At 39.4% G+C, this 17,662-nt stretch overlaps 1 protein-coding gene across 4 annotated transcripts in view; it reads right to left on the bottom strand.

The window, feature by feature from the left end:
- The window catches only part of STXBP5L (syntaxin binding protein 5L), a 514,817-nt gene that overhangs the window by 46,960 nt on the left and 450,195 nt on the right, over nucleotides 1–17,662 (bottom strand). For all 4 annotated transcript variants that reach the window (XM_019024729.3, XM_019024728.3, XM_031009718.3 and 1 more), the window contains one exon: nucleotides 1,037–1,207. In XM_019024729.3, the coding sequence (XP_018880274.1) occupies nucleotides 1,037–1,207 (171 nt within the window). The remainder of the gene's footprint in view (nucleotides 1–1,036; nucleotides 1,208–17,662) is intronic.

Genomic DNA, 17,662 nt, shown 5'->3' with positions numbered 1-17,662 from the left:
GTTAGAGGCTGCAGTGCGCTATGATTATGCCACTGTAATCCAACCTCAGCAACAGAATGAGATCCTATCTCTTAAAAAAATAAAAATTAAAAGGGGGCTACTTCTTTTATAATCATTACATATTGCTTCTTTTATAACATGCTAGATATTATATGGCTCCAAATCTTTTCCATTCATGGTTCATCACCATACAAAGTTGATACTCACAGATACCTGTTAGAGAAATAACATCATTATCTGCATATCTAAGGGATCAGATTTAGTATAGCATAATATTTAAAAAACCAAAAACTTAAATATAATTTTTTTAAATTTGAAGACCAATATAGATCACTGTCAAAAGTTTTCAGGAGTAGTAAATAGAGACTTACTTCACAGCATAGAATTACTATAGCAAATCTTCCTAAAATTATTTTTTTCCTATCTCTTTCTCTAAAGTTCCTTATCAATAAGACAGTTGCAGCAAAGTTACAAAATTCCCTTTTTTTGCCTCTGTAAAAATTTCTGGTCTCTGGCTCTTGTAATTTACTCCCCTCTCCCACCGCCCCACACTCATTCCATAAATAAGCAAATAGACCTTCCTTTTAAAAATATATGAAGATGAAAATTGCAAACCTTAGAATTTAATATCTTGCCTTTGTTCTTGGTCACATTCATTTGACAATTGAAGAAATTAAGGTTGCAATACATTAAATATCTACAGATAGAGACACCAAAAAGCTTACCATTGGGATTGAAATAAACTCTTAATTATTATGGGAAGGGTAGGGAACAGATTAAGGCATAGGTCTCCCTTTGTACAGAGGAGGGGGTAGTTACCTATAAGCAGAGGCATTCTGGTTTTAGAGGTGAGGAAGGAGGTGGAGTGAGGAATGGAGTGGAGTTATGGCCACAGCCCCATCAGGCTCTCAGGTATCCACTGATTAGTAGTTTTTTAACATCTTTCATATGTGATCTCCATCCCATATCTCTGTTCCCATTACCATTGTAAACCAAATTTTAACTGTACCAAAAAAATTTAATATGTTTAACATACCTTCTGTTGTAACTGGTAAAGAAATCTCCATGCAGGCTGCTGACTGGGCCTTTCGAAATGGTGGTCTTCCAGGACCCCAGCGATTTACTTTTGAAACATCGGCACTAGAAAGACGTTTTCCAGAACTGCAACTCTGAGAAGTTGGACTTGTGCAGTGTCCATTTACATGGTCTGTGCCAAGAGGAGGAAGGCAGCGTACATATAATAATTAACTCTTAATACAAAGGAATACAAGCGCGTAGATTAACAAATGAAGATGAGCAACAATTCCTTTATTTTCGAAACCACATGAATATAGTTAAGTCCTTGTTCTTTTAAGACTTAGTCATAATTTTAGTAGTTAGCCAAAAATTTCAAAAGATATTTCTTAAGTATAAGATTTATTTTTTTATATTTTGGCTGTGTAACATAGATTAAAATTGGTTCTATATCTCTACCATGTATTCTGTCATTATAGTATTAAACTTTTTGTTGCATAACTTAAATATACAATGAAAGTACTTTAAGTGCTTGGAGTTTAAAAAGATAGAATAGAAGCATTTTTTAAAAAATTTTACTTTAAGTTCTGGGATACATGTGCAGAATGTGCAGGTTTGTTACATAGGTATACATGCACCATGGTGGTTTGCTGTACCTATCAACCTGTCTTCTAGGTTTTAACCCCCACATGCATTAGGTATTTGTCCTAATACTCTCCCTCCCCTTTCCCCCCACCCCCCGACAGGCCTCGGTGTGTGATATTCCCCTCTCTGTGACCATGTGTTTTCATTGTTTAACTCCCACTTATGAATGAGAACGTGTGGTGTTTGGTTTTCTGTTCCTGTGTTAGTTTGCTGAGAATGATGGTTTCCAGCTTCATCCATTTCCCTGCAAAGGACATGAAATCATTCTTTTTTATGTCTGCATAGTATTCCATGCTGTATATGTGCCACATTTCTTTATCCAGTCTATCATTGATGGGTATTTGGGTTGGTTCCAAGTCTTTGCTATTGTAAATAGTGCTTCAATAAACATATGTGTGCATGTGTCTTTATAGTAGAAAGATTTATAATCCTTTGGGTATATACCCCATAATGGGATTGCTGGGTCAAATGGTATTTCTGGTTCTAGATCCTTGAGGAATCGCCACACTGTTTCCACAATGGTTGAACTAATTTACACTCCCACCAACAGTGTAAAAGTTTTCTGTTTCTCCACATTCTCTCCAGCATCTGTTGTTTCCTGACTTTTTAATGATTGCCATTCTAACTGGCCTGAGATGGTATCTCATTGTGGTTTTGATTTGCATTTCTCTAATGACCAGTAATGATGAGCTTTTTTCATATGTTTTTTGGCCACTTCTTTTGAGAAGTGTCTGTTCACAGCTTTGCCCACTTTTTGATGGGGCTGTTTTATTCTTGTAAATTTGTCTAAGTTCCTTGTAGATTCTAGATATTAGCCCTTTGTCAGGTGGATAGATTGCAAAAATTTTCTCCTACTCTGTATGTTGCCTGTTCACTCTGACAATAGTTTCTTTTGCTGTGCAGAAGCTCTTTAGTTTAATTAGATCCCATTTGTCAATGTTGGCTTTTGTTGCAATTGCTTTTGGTGTTGTAGTCACGAAATCTTTGTCCATGCCTATGTCCTGAATGGAAGTTCTGGCCAGGGCAATCAGGAAAGAGAAAGAAATAAAGGGTATTCAAATAGGAAGAGAGAAAGCCAAATTGTCTCTGCTTGCAGATGACATGATTGTATATTTAGAAAACCCTGTGGTGTCAGCCCAAAATCTCCTTCAGCTGATAAGCAACTTCAGCAAAGTCTCAGGATATAAAATCAATGTGCAAAAATCACAAGCATTCCTATACACCAATAATAGACAAACAGAGAGCCAAATCATGAGTGAACTCCCATTCACAATTGCTTCAAAGAGAATAAAATACCTAGGAATCCAACTTACAAGGGACGTGAAGGACCACTTCAATGAGAACTACAAACTACTGCTCAAAGAAATAAAAGAGGACACAAACAAATGGAAAAACATTCCATGCTCATGGATAGGAAGAATCAATATCGTGAAAATGGCCATACTGCCCAAAGCAATTTATAGATTCAATGCTATTCCCATCAAGCTACTTTCTTCACAGAATTAGAAAAAAAGCTACTTTAAGTTTCATATGGAACCAAAAAAGAGCCCATATAGCCAAGACAATCCTAAGCCAAAAGAACAAAGCTGGAGGCATCAAGCTACCTGACTTCAAACTATACCACAAGGCTATAGTAACCAAAACAACATGATACTGGTACCAAAACAGATATATAGACCAGTGGAACACAACAGAGGCCTCAGAAATAATACCACACATCTACAACCATCTGATCTTTGACAAAGCTGACAAAAACAAGCAATAGGGAAAGAATTCCCTATTTAATCAATGGTGCTGGGAAAACTGGCTAGCCGTATACAGAAAACTGAAACTGGACCCCTTCCTTACAGCTTATACAAAAATTAACTCCAGATGGATTAAAGACTCAAACCTCAAACCTAAAACCATAAAAACCCTAGAAGAACAGAAGTATCTTACTGTGCAGTTAAGAAGGGTACATAAGAACATTGGTTCTGGGGCCAGGCCAGACTGCCTGGAATCAAATCTCAGTTCTGCCACTTACTAGCTGTATAGATTACTGAAATCTTCATGCATTAGTTGCCTCTTCTGTAAATTTGGAATATTATTACCTACCTAATGGAGTTTTTGTGATAATACATGTCAAATGCTAGAATATGTGCTGGCATACAGTAAACTCAGAACAAAAGTTAATTACGATTGTCAGTCTTGTTCCAGAGTATAAAACTACTCACGTCCAAGATAAGAGTACTGTTTATTTAGACCTTGTGAGTTTGGCTCTGTTTTGATAGAACTTAAAAACTTGGCAATGCATTAAAGTATGTCTTATTTTTCTTAATGCTAACAAATTATATTTGAAACATCATCTTGTAGTTCAGCAATACGTAGAATACATTTTAAAATGTGTTTCTTTGGTCATACAAATGAAGATAGAGTGCCACGGAGAAAAAATCATGTTTATTGGCCATGTTGAACATGAAGAACTAGTACTTGGTATCCACTACAATATAGCCTTACTGTATTATAGAGTTTGAAAAGGTATGATTGTACATTTCCTGGATTCCCTTGCAGATAGCACAAAGATGAAAATTAGTTTTCACCATTTAAATGGGCTGGCATGTTAAAAAATGGGAGTTAACATTTATCAAACACTTAAATGCTGGGCACTTTGTACACATTACCTCATTTAACCTTCACAACAATCCTGCAATGTAGGTGTTTTTTTCTATCATCCTGATTTTGCAGATGAAGAAACTAAAGCTCAGAAAAAATCAGTAAGAAAATTTTCTCATATCACATACGTAATAATCAGAATTCTAATCCAGAGTTGCTCACTTACTGTCTGTATGCTTAAACATTTGACTACAGGGTCAGGTAAAATATTTCAGAAGGAGTGGAAATCTTGAAGACATATTTATTAGGGTTTAAGAGGCACATGTAATGCACACTGAGATCCAGGCTTTTTGGATTCTGACTATAATGTGCCTTGGAGAGGACATTTTAAAATTAAATCTATTTGGGGATTATTGAACTTTCCATATCTGTATGTTTATATCTGTTCCAAGACTTAGGAACTTTTCAGTTATTATTTCATTAAGTTTTCTTTTTTTGGTATAAATTTAAAGGGTACAAGTGCAATTTTGTTACATGAATATATTGCATAGTGATGAAGTCTGGGCTTTTAGTGAAATCACATCTGAATAAGTACTCTGTACCTGGTAAGTAATTTCTCCTCTTTCACTCCCCCTCCCACCCTCCCACCCTTCTGAGTCTTCAATGTCTATTATTCTGCACTCTATGTCCATGTGTACAAATTATTTAGCTCCCACTTATAAGTTAGAATATGCAGTATTTTTCTATGCCTTTTTCCTTCTTTTCTCTTTCTGCAACTTCTAAAATTTGATTATTTGTTTGCTTGTTTCCCACATCTCCTAGGCTTTCCTAATTCCTTCTCATTCTTTCTTCTTTCTCCCTCCCTCTTTTCCTCCCTCCACAACACCCCCATACCACCTTTGTCTGATTGGGTTATTTCAAAAGACCTGGGTTCAAGTTCAGAAATTCTTTCTTCTGCTTGGTCTAGTCTACTGTTAAAGTACTCAATTGTATTTTTTTATTCCATTCACTGAATTCCTCAGCTCTAGGATTTGTTTGGTTCTTTTTTATGATATCTATCTCTTTGTTGAATTTCTCATTCAGCTCAGGAATTGTTTTCCTTATTTCTTTGTATTTATCTGTATACTCTTGTATCTTGCTAGATTTCCTTAAGATCGTTATTTTAAATTCCTTTTCAGGCATTTCATAGATTTTTTTTTCCTTTGGAGTCTGTTATTGGAGAATTATTGTGTTTGTTTGGAGGTATCATGCTTTCTTGATTTTTTGTGTTCACGTGTCCTTACATTGATATTTCCACAGCTGGTATAACTGTCACTTTTCCCAATTTTATAAAGTAGCTTCCATAGAGAAATATTTTTTCCTGTTGATGTATCTATAATGTAAGGTGGGTACATGGCTTTGGCTTTGGTTCTGGATGGGCACCATAGTGTAGTCTCCATGTGATTACTTTGGCTGTAATCAGTATTGGAGATGTCTGCAAGTTCCTTAGTGGCATAGGCTGCAGTTGTTTTTGGAGGCTGTGGTGAGGGTTTGCTGGGGATGGAGGTGCCAAGTGGGATGGTCCTCAGGCCTCTTGGTGGGGTATGTGAGCATCAGCAGTGATGGCAGTGGGCCAGTTCTTGGTTCCCTGGGGGGCACATGCAGGTGTCAGTGGTGGTAGTATGGGCCCTGAGTAGGCTGGTCTTTGGGCCCTTGGGTGGAGCACACAGGTGCTGGCAGGTGAGGTGGCCTGCTCCTTGAGTCCCTGGGTAGGATGCATGCATTGGCACTGGCAGTGGCAATAGCAGGTGGGTCCTCTGGTGCCTGAGTGGAGTGCACAGAGACTGGTGGTGTCAGCAGGCCAGTAGGACCAGTCTGCAGGCCACTGGGTGGCATGCATGGGTGCCAGTAGTGAGCCAGATGGCCCAATCCCTAGGCCTCTGGGTGTGGTATACAGGCACTAGTGGTGTCCATAGTAGGGCAGGCAGGCTGATCCCTGCTCCCCTGGGTGGGGCATGTGAGTATACAGCCTCTCCGATGTGCTAGATCACCTGCTCCCTGGGATGTAGGGTGCCGCATGGCTCAGGTGCCAGAAATGCGGTTATACCACTGGGTCAGCTGGCATAGCAACACTGCAGCCTTCTGGGTGGATGTGGAGGGATGTTGGAGATGCAGGAGTCATTGGGCACCAGGGCAGGATGTAGTTTGGTGTTGACTCTGCTCTCAAAATGGCACCATATTGTAGCAGCTTGGGTCCCAGAGGTCCTAGCACGAATTCCCTCCCTGAAACAATGCAGTCTTATGGACTCCAGGAAGCTCCTTATACTAGGCTCAGGGCCCAAGAGGGCCAAAGGGCTTTCTTATAGCTAGGACTGCGGGCATTTGTGGTTGGAATGTGGACTGCTAGGAATCTCTCACTTACCGTTTCTCCTGCATTGGAGCATCCCTAGGTGTGAGCCAATCCAACTGAGTGCCTTGCTTCCTTTTCTATGCTCCCATCTCAAACTTCCATGCCTCAAAGGGTCCCTGTTGTTTTCTTACTGGATTCATTAATTCTTCCCTAGATTTTCTACCTGATACATTGTCACCTACTTGCTGTAGGTTCCTAATATACTGAGATAAAATTATTTGGTTAAGAAGGTTAAGAACAAGTTTTACTCTTGGATATATTAAGCAATGTCATGTTCTAGCAGTGATCTCTGGGTATTGTAGTTTCTACCTCCAATTTACTTATTCTTTTAAAAATAGCTTTAATTTTTAAAATTTTAACTTCCTTAGAGTCTCACTTCCATTTAGACAAAAAGTTAATATTTTCTTTCAGTATCCTTCTGCAATTAGTCTAATTAATTTTTTTCCAACAGAAATAGAAGCATAGATTGAATTCCTGCTCTAAGATGGCTGGCTAGATGCAGCCAGGGGAACATCTCCCACCAAGAGACCAGGATACTGGGGAGACTGGCACACTCCTATCAGATCTTCAGAGGGAAGGCATTGAGAGCAGATGGAGGGAAGACACAGGGGCTGGGCTAAAGGAGAAGAAAGCTGGGAAACCTGCACTGGGCTACCACACACCATGACTTGTTCCCTGACCCCAATGACTCCTGCAAAAGGGGTGAGTTGAGCAGTCAAGAAGGAACCTGCTATCGCCATGGGCCTCTGGAATCCCAGCAGGAGGAGACCCCTTAGCCACAATGGACATCTGCATTGGCAGGGAAAGCTGCTTAGAGAAGACAGAAGCATTAAGGAAAGAACTCCAGCTAGCGCCCAGAGGGTTTGGTGTGGGAGCACCTGTAATGGAGCAGACCAGTGATGCCCGTCACCCTAGGCTCAACTTGCCCCCATAAGAGCTTTAACCCTAGGGAAACTGTGAGGCCTGAACTCTATAGCGTGGTCTTGCCCATGAGACAGAGCCAGTCTGACCTGATCACCCCTCAATCTTCTGGCCTCTCCCAGGCCCCCAGCCTGGCTAAGCCTGTCTGTAGTGCAGCCCCTAGGTACCTCCTGGGGGCCCTTATCATAGCTCCTGTGCTGGTGGACTGTGCCTGACTGGCAGAGTGCTCCAGCAGAGTGCCCCTGCCTGCACCACACTGAGCCCTCCCCCAACAGCAGCCTCCATGCTGCTTTGCCCACAGGCACTCACCCGTAGCCACCTCCACATTGCTTTGCCAGCACATGTGTGTGCAGGTAGACATAGCCTTCCCTTCCCTGCCTGTGTAAATATGCATGAGCACCCTGTCATGACACTACTGCCAGTGGAGTGCACCTTGTCCCACTTCTCCCAGCGGTACCACCATTGTTGTTGAAGCATTGGCGGTCAAGGAGCCCACTGGCCCTGCCCTGCCTGTGCCCCACCTGTGCAGCAACACTGCCACTGGTGCAAAACTAGGCACAGAAAATAGTGGCCCTGGCCTTGGCACTGGGCGGCCACCACTACCAGCATGAACATGCACAGAGGGCACACACAGCACCCACCAGTGCTCCCATGATAACACCACCACTAGCATGAATGCATGCACAGTTGCCTACAGGGGCCCCTGGTCCACACTGCCCCCACCCCCCAGACATACTGCCACTACTACTGCTGTGAATGCCTGCTCAAAGGCTGGCACCCTGGTACCTGCCAGCACCCTGCTGCAGCCAATGAGAGTCTACACTGCTGCACTGCTGCTGCTGCTAGCATGTGCAAATAAGAACAGAATCTGCTGCCACCACCCTATGAAGTGCTTTGTCTCCATGGTTGGCATTACCCATTGAAATGCTGTGACCAGTGGCCAGGACACTCTGGCCCCTCTAGTGCAGTAGATTTCTAAACTCAAGGAGCCGGAGATCAAAGGCAAGGCCTGAAAGGGGTCCTCAAGAGTTAAAGCTTGCAGTCCGGGTGTCCTAAGCTGAGCCTTGGTCCCCAAAAATCCTGCCATAATGAAGAAAGTAGTTAGCTGGGCCCATGTTATACCACAATCAAACCCCCAAGGTCATCAAATAGAATAAAAGAAAAAAATACTCATCCAAAGGACAACAACTTCAAAGACTGCAAGAACATCAGCCCATAAAGATGAGAAAGAACTACTGCAAGAACTCCGACCACTCAAAAAGCCAGTGTCTTCTTTCCTCCAAATTACCACATTAGTTCTCCAGCAAGAGTTCTTAACTGGGCTGAGATGGCTGAAATGACAGAAATAGAATTCAGAATATGGATAGGAATGAAGATCATCAAGATTCAGAAGAATGTTGAAACCCAACCTAAAAAAGCTAAGAATCACAATAAAATAATACAGGAGCGGACAGACAAAACAGCCAGTGCAGGAAAGAATGTAACTGAGCTGACAGAGCTAAAAAACACTCTACAAGAATTTCATAATGCAATCACAAGTATTAACAACAGAATAGACTAAGCTGAGGAAAGAATTTCAGAGCTTGAAGACTGGCTTTCTGAAATAATAGAGTCAGAAAATAATAAAGAAAAAAGCATGAAAATGAATGAACAAAACCTCTGAGAAATATGAAATTATGCAAAGAGACTGAATCTATGACTCGTTGGCATTCCTGAAACTGATGGAGAGAATGCAAGCAACATAGAAAACACATTTATGATATCATCTGTATTAGTCCATTCTCACACTGCTATAGAGACACACCTGAGGCTGGGTATTTTATCAAGAAAAGGTGTTTAGTTAACTCATGGTTCTTTGGGCTGTACAGGCTTCTGCTTCTGAGGAGGCCTCAGGAAACTTACAATCATGGCGGAAAGTGAAGGGGAAGCAGTCACATCTTCACATAGGAGGAATGGGGGAGGTGCTATACACTTTTTTTGAGACGGAGTCTCCCTCTGTTGCCCGGGGTGGAGTGCAGTGGTGCAATGTTAGCTCACCGCAACCTCTGCCTCCTGGGTTCAAGTGATTCTCTTGCCTCAGCCTCCCGAGTAGCTGGGATTACAGGTGCCTGCCATCATGCCTGGCTAATTTTTTTTGTATTTTTAGTAGAGACGGGTTTCACCATGTTGGCCAGGTTGGTCTTGAACTCCTGACCTCAAGTGATCCACCTGCCTCGGCCTCCCAAAGTGCTGGATTTACAAACATGAGCCACTGCGCCTAGCCACTACCCACTTTTAAACAAGCGTATCTCAGGAGAACTCTATCACGAGAACAGCAAGAGGGAAGTCCACCCCCATTATTCAATCACTGCCGATCAGGCCCCTCCTCCAACACTGGGAATTACAATTCGACATGAGATTTAGGTGGGGACACAGAGCCAAACCGTATCATCATCTATAAGAACTTACCCAACCTAGCTAGAGAGGCTAACATTCACATTCAGTAAATGCAGAGAAACCCAGCAAAGAAGACCACAAGAAGACCATCCCCAAGACACATAACCATCAGATTCCCCAACATCAAAATGAATGAAAATATTTTAAAGGCAGCTGGAAAGAAGGGATAGGTCACCCACAAAAGGAAGCCCATCAGACTAAAGTGGATTTCTCACCAGAAAACCTACAAGCCAGAATCTCTAGTGAATTGCCTGGTGAAAGGCTTTTCTGAAGCCAGTGAGTAAGGACTGGAGGAAGTGACTGCAGACTTCAAGGAACATGAAAAAAAAATCAAAGAAAAAATCAAAGAACCACGACACCACCACAGGAACAAAATAAACCTCCAGTGGCCAACCCCAAAGAAAGAGACCTTTAAGAAATGTCTGACAAAGAATTCAAAATAATCATCTTTAGAATTTCAGTGACCTAAAAAGAACAAAGAAGAAAGAAAAAACTAAACAAAATCAGGAAAACAATACCTGAAAAAAGAGAAGTTCAACAAAGGGATAGAAACCATTAAAAAAAAAAAAAAAAGCCAAACAGGAGGATTCTGAGATGGAATAGGAAGCACCAGAAAACTCTAGATAACAATTGCACTGACAGAATTTGAAAGAACTACTGTGGAACTCTGGAGTTTATTGAAGACATACAACTTTCAGGGGAAGGCTTAGATGGTAAATTGCAGCTAATTTTGGGCAATTTTAGCTCTTAGCTCAGTAGTAGCTACCTATGCCCCACTCCCAATCCCCTGCCAGGCAGCTGTGCACATGTTCCTGGAACAGCTTGCATACAGCTTTCAGGAGACAGGGTGGACCAACAAAACCCCCCTCTATCCTAAAAAAATCAGGGATTTGTGTCCTGATCATTGATGACTGCTTCTCATCACAGAAGTGCAAACAAAGAACTGGGCAGCCATTGTTGTTGCACTTACCCTCATTCCTGCAAGCCCTACACCCTCTGTCTGAAGTGACTTCCAAGGGATTTAAAGCTCCACTGCCACTCCATCAACTCCTTCATTTTTCTCTTTTTCTTCTTTCGAGAGCCAGACATTAAAGAATTAGACATTAAGAAAATAACTGCATATACAGGGAAAATTAGAAAATGACCACACATATCCAGAGAAAAGCTAAGAAAAGGCTTAAGAAGACCTTAAGATTACACCCCAGACCAGTCCTTGGCACAGAGACAGATTACAACTATAAAGCAAATTAATAAATAAAACCTAAAGCAATAACAGCAACAAAATAAACCCTAGAAAATGGAGAAAATATGATTTCCAGAGTTATTACATTATTAAATTAAAAAGTTCCCTTTTAAACAAAAAAAATCATAATGTACACAAAGAGACAGGGAAGGATGGCCCACTGAAAGAAAAAAATAGCAACAGAAATTATCCCTGAAAAAGTCCTGAGGGTAGACCTACTGGATAAATACTTTAAAACAACTGTCTTAATGATGCTTAAAGAACTAAAGAAAGATGGGGAGAAAGTCAAGTAAAGGATGTATGAACCAAATATAAATATCAGTAAAGAGATAGAAAACCTAAAAAGAAACCAGAAAGAAACTCTGGAGCTTAAAAGTATAATAACCGCAATGAAACATTCACTAGAAGAATTCAAAGGCAGATTTGAGCAGACAGAAGAATTAGCAAACTTGTAGATTAAAAAATGAATATTATCAAGTCTGAAAAACAGAAAGAAAAAAATTCAAAATGGTGAACAGAGGCTAAGTGACATATGCATCCCCATTAAGTAAAAAGTCAATACTGTGGAAATTTCAGAAAAAAAAGAGAAGAGATACAGAAAGGGGCAGAGAGAATACTTGAATAAATAATGACTGAAAACTTCTCAAATTTGATGAAACACATGAATATAAACAACCAAGAAGCTCAATGAATTCCAAGGAAGATAAACTCAAAAAGACTCACATTGAGACATTATTACAAAGCTTTCAAAAGTCAAAGATGGCTCATGCCTATAACTCCAGCACTTTGGGAGGCCAAGGCAGGAAGATTGCTTGAGTTCAGGAGTTTGAGATCATCCTGGGCAACATAGGAAGACCTGGTCTCTACAAAAAAAAAAAAAAAAAAAAAAAAGGAAAAGCAAAAAAATTAGCCAAGTGTGGTGGCAAATGCCTATAGTCCCAGCTAATCAGGAAGCTGAGGCAAGAGGATCTACTTGAGTCCAGGATGTTAAGGCTGCTATAAGCCATGATCAATCAAGCCACTACATTCTATCCTGGGTGACACAGTGAGAACCTGTTTAAAAAAAAAAAAAAAAAGAGTCGAAGACAAAGAGAGAACCTTGAAAGCAGCAATAGAGAAGTGACTCATCATATACAAGGCATCCTTAATAAGATAATCAGCATATTCTTGATGCTGATTATGAAAACTTTGGATGGAAAGTAGAAGGCAGGAATCAATATATTTAAAATGCTAAGAGGAAAAAAAATTTCAACCAAGAGTCCTATATCTGGCAAAAGTGTCCTTCAAAAGTAAGGAATAAATTAAAATATTACCAGATAAACAAAGCTAAGGGAGATTGTTACCACCAGATCCGCCCTGTAAGAAATGTGCAAAGGAGTCCTGCAGGGTAAAATAAAAGGATATTAGGTAGTAACTCAAAGCCATATGAAGGAATAAAGATCTCAATAAAGACAAATACAAGGGCAATTGTACAAGCTAGTGTTATTGGAACAATGGTTTGTAACCACACCTTTTGGGTTCTACATAATTTAAGAGATAAATATATTTAAAAGAATTATTAGTTCATGTTGTGGGGTACATATGGTATAAAGATGTAATTTTAGAACATAAACAACTGAAAGAAGTGAGAAAGAAGCTGTAAAGTATCAGAATTTCTGTATGCTATTGAAGTTAAGCTGGTATCATTTCAAATCTTAGTGTTATAACTTTAGGATATTAAATGTAAGCCAAATGGTAACCATAAAATTAGCTATAAAATATACCAAAAGGAAATGAGAAAGGAATCTAAACATCCCATTTAACAGTCAGCTAAACACACACAAGACCACACACAAACAGTAATAAAAAAATGGAGTACAAAAAAGCTATAAGGCCTATAGAAGAGAAATCATAAAATAACAGAAATCCCTCTTTATCAGCAGTTACTTTAAATGTAAGTGAATTAAAGCCTCTACTCAAAAGATAGAGATTGACTGAAAGGATAAAAACACATAGTCTAACCATACGTGGTTTATAACAGACTCACTTACGATACAGAGTCACAAATAAATTGAAAGTGAAAGGATGGAGAAAGAGATTCCATGCAAATGGTATCCAAAACAGAGTGGGGTAGCCATATCAATACCAGACAAAATGGCCTTGAAATTTATAAAGTTAAAAGAGACTAAGAAGGACATTATATTTCCTAAAAAGCTGAACATACTAAGAAGATACAACAATTATAAATATTTAAGCCTATAATGAGAGACCATCAAAATATATGAAGCAAAAAATGAGAGAAAATAGAAATATACAGTTCTATAATAGTTGTACAATTCAATATTCCACACTGAAAAATAGATAGACCAACCAGACAGAAGTAAGAGAAAAGAGGACTTAATACAATAAACCAACTAGATCTAACAGTGATATATAACACTCTATACATCAACAAAAGTGTATGCATTCTTTTCAAGTGCACATGAGACATCCTCCAGGATAGGCCGTATGTTAGACCATAATTGAAGTCCTGATAGACTTAAAAAGATAGATGCCACACAAAGTGTCTTCTATGAGCACAGTGGAATGAAGTTAGAAATCAACAACAGAAGTACAAATGAGAAATTAACAAACTTGTGGAAATTAAACAACACTCTCTTAACCAATGGATCAAGGCAGAAATCAGGAAGAAAATTAGAAAATAATTAGAGATAAACGAAAACAAAAATACAACATACCAAAAACATATAAGATACAGTGAAAGCAGTGCAAAGGGGGAAATTTGTAGCTATAAATACTTATAATAAAAAATAAGAAAAATCTCAAGGCAACAACCTAACTTTACAACTCAAGAAAGCAGAAAAAGAAAAAAAGAACCCAAAGCAAGTAACAGAAAACATAAACATTAGAGCGAGATTAAAAATTAGAGAATAGAAAAACCACAGAGAAAATCAATGAAATCAAAAGTTGGGTCTTCAGAAAATCAACAAAATTGATAAAACTTTAGTTACATGTAAGAAGAAACAGAAAGAGAAGAGTCAAATTACTAAAATCAGAAGTGAAAATGGGGACATTATTGCTGATTCTATGGAAATAAAAAGAATTTTAAGATAGTATTATGAACATTTGTATGCCAACAAATTGCATAATCTAGATGAAAAAATAATTCCTGAAACACAAAACTTGCCATGACCAAGTCACAAAGAAATACAAACCGGGAATAGACTTATAACTAGTAAAAAGATTTAATCAGTAACAAAAAAAATCTTCTGATTAAAAAAAAAGAAAGAAAAAAAGCCCTGAACCTGTTGGCTTCACTGGTGTATTCTGCCAAATCTTTAAAGAAGAAGAATATCAGTCCTTGTAAACTTTTTCAAAAATTGAAGAGGACCAACACTTCTAACTCAATCTATAAGGCCAGCATTACCCTGTTACCAAGCTAGAGAAAGACACTACAACTATAAACTATATTGACTATATTAATATTCCTCATGAACAGTGATGCAAAATACTCAATAGAATACTATTAAATAGAATTCAGTAGCATATTAATGGAATTATAGACTATAACCAAGTGGAATATATTTCTGGAATATAAGGATGATTTAACATGTGAAAATTAATCATTGCAATATACTAAGGTTACAAATTAATAAAATAAATATACCAAGCAGACTCAGATAGAGACTCAAAAAAAGGGGGAAAACCCACATGATCATCTCAATTGAGCAGAAAAAGCATTTGATGAAACTCACCACCCTTTTATAATAAAAACACTCAACAAATTAGAAATAGAAAGAAATTATCTCAATATAATAAAAGCCATATATAAAAACAAAGATTCCACAAAAAACTGTTAGAGCTAGTAAATACATTTAGTAAAGCAGCAGAATATAAAGTCAACACATAAAAGTCAGTTGCATTTCTTTATATAAACAATCGGCAAAGGAAATTATAAAAAATTTCATTTACAATAGCATGAAAAAGAATAAAATGCTTAAGAATTAATTTAACCAAGGAGGTGAAACACTTGTATAATGATATCTATAAAATATTACTGAAAAAATTAAAGAACATATAAACAAAGGAAAACATATCCCATGTTCATGGATTAGAGGACTTAATATTGTTAAGATGTCAATATAACCCAAAGTGACCTATGGATTCAATGCAACCTCTATGAAAATCCATTTTTTTTTTTTGCAGATATAGAACAACACATCCTTAACTTCATCTGGAATCTCATGGCCAAATCTAATAGCCAAAATAATTTTGAAAGAGAAGAATAAAGTTGGAAGATTTACAATTTCTGATTTCAAAACTTACTACACAGCTGTAATAAGACATTTTGGTACTGTTATAAGGAGTGACATATAGACTATTGGAGTAGAATCTAGATCCTATAAACAAACACTCTCACATATGGTCAAATCAATTTTGACAAGGATACTGAGCCCATTGAGTTAAGAAAGAATAGTTTCTTCACTAAATGGTGCAGGTAAAACTTGATGGTGCAGGTAAAACTTGATTATCTCTTAGAAGCTACAAAGGGCAAAAGTTAATGACATCACATTTGGTAGCAATTTCTAAAATATGATATCAAAGGCACAAACAAGAAATGAAAAAATAGACAACTGGACTTCATAAACATTTAAAAACTGTGTACCTCAAATGACACTATCAACAGAGTAAAAAGGCCACACATAGAATGGAAGAAAATATTTGCTAATCATTTATCTGGTAAGGGACTATTATTATCGGGAATATATAAAGAACTCCTAAAACTCAACAATAACAAAATAAACTACTCAATTCAATAACGGGCAAAGATAGGAGGCGTAGCAAGATGGCAGAATAGAAAACTCCACCAATCATCTCCCCTTGCCCCCAGCAAGGACACCAAGCTAACAAATATCTACACAGAAAAAAAAACCCACCTTCATAAGAACCAAGAATCAGGTGAGCACTCATAACACCTGGTTTTAACTTCATATCATTAGAAGAGGCACTAAGGAGATAGAAAAAACAGTTCTGAATCACTGATGCCACCCCTCCTCTTGGTAGTGGTGATGTGGTGAGTAGAGTATCTGGGTGCTCAGGGAGGGAGGGAGAAAACAGCAATTGTGAGGCACTGAAATCAGTGCTGTCCTGTTAGAGCAGAAAGGTAAACTAAACCAAACTCAGCTGATGTCCATCCACAGAGAGAGAATTTCAACCATCCCTAGCCAGAGGAGAACTGCCAATCCCAGCAGTCTGAACTTGAGTATGTGGAAACATCAACACCAAGGGCTATAGCTCTGTGTCTCCAAATAAATTTGAAAGGCAGTGTAGGGCATAAGGACTACAACTCTTAGGTGAGTCCTAGTGCTGAACTAGGCCCAGAGATAGTGGACTGGGTGGGGCAGAGTCGGGGGCAAACAACATATTGAGACACCAGCTGGGTCAGCCAAGGGACTGTTGGTATCACCTCTCCCATAACCCCAGGCTGCACAGCTCATGGCTCCAACAGAGACCCCTTCTTTCTGATTAAGGACAGGAGAGAAAAGAGTGGAGAGGACTTTGTCTTGCATCTAGGATACCAATTCAGTCACATCAGGATAGGGCACTGGTCAGAGGCTTGAGGCCCCTATTCCAGGCCGTATCTCTCAGAAAAAATTTCTTAACATCACCTGGGCCAGAAAGGAACCCAGTGCTTTGAAGGAAAGAACCCAGTTCTGGCAGCATTCATCACCTGCTAACTGTAGAGCCCCTGGGCCCTGAATAACCAGCAGCAATATCCAGGTGCAATGTTAAGGGCCTTGGATGAACCCCTGAGACTTGCCAGTTTCAGGTGAGACTCAGCACATTATCAGCTGTGGTGGCTATGGGGCAAAACTCCTTCTGCTTGAGAAAAGCAGAAGGAAATGTAAAGGGGAGTTTGTCTTGTACCTTAGGTATCAGCACAGCCACAGAGGAGGAGAGCACCAAGCAGGCTCTTGGGGTCCCTGATTCCAGGACGTGACTCTTAGATGGCATTTCTAGACCTGTCCTGGGCCAGAGGGTAATTCACTGCCGTGAAGGCTGAGTCCCAGGCCAGGCAGCATTCACAATAAGCTGACTTAAGTGACCTTGGACCTTATTGGAATGTTAGTGGTAGTATGACAGTACTTCTCATGGCCTGGGGTGGTGGCGGCTATGGGGTGCAGCTCCTCTGCTTTTAAAAAAGGAGGGAAGAGTAGGAAGGACTCTGTCTTGTGTTTTGAGTGCCAGCCCTGGCTCCCAGACAGCACTTCTGGACCTACCCAGGACCTAGGGGGCCTTGCCACCCTTGAAGAGAAGGACACAAGCCTGGCTGGCTTTGCTACTTGCAGATCGTAGAGCCCCAGGACCTTGAGTGAACATAGGCATTAGCCAGGGAGTGATTATAGAAGGCCTTGGGTGAGACCCAGTGCTACACTAAATTT

Source organism: Gorilla gorilla, chromosome 2, assembly GCF_029281585.2.
Source record: "Gorilla gorilla gorilla isolate KB3781 chromosome 2, NHGRI_mGorGor1-v2.1_pri, whole genome shotgun sequence".
Taxonomy (NCBI): Eukaryota; Metazoa; Chordata; class Mammalia; order Primates; family Hominidae; genus Gorilla; species Gorilla gorilla.
The sequence above is the reverse complement of the archived record's forward strand: the minus strand, read 5'-3'. Positions and strand labels throughout refer to the sequence as shown.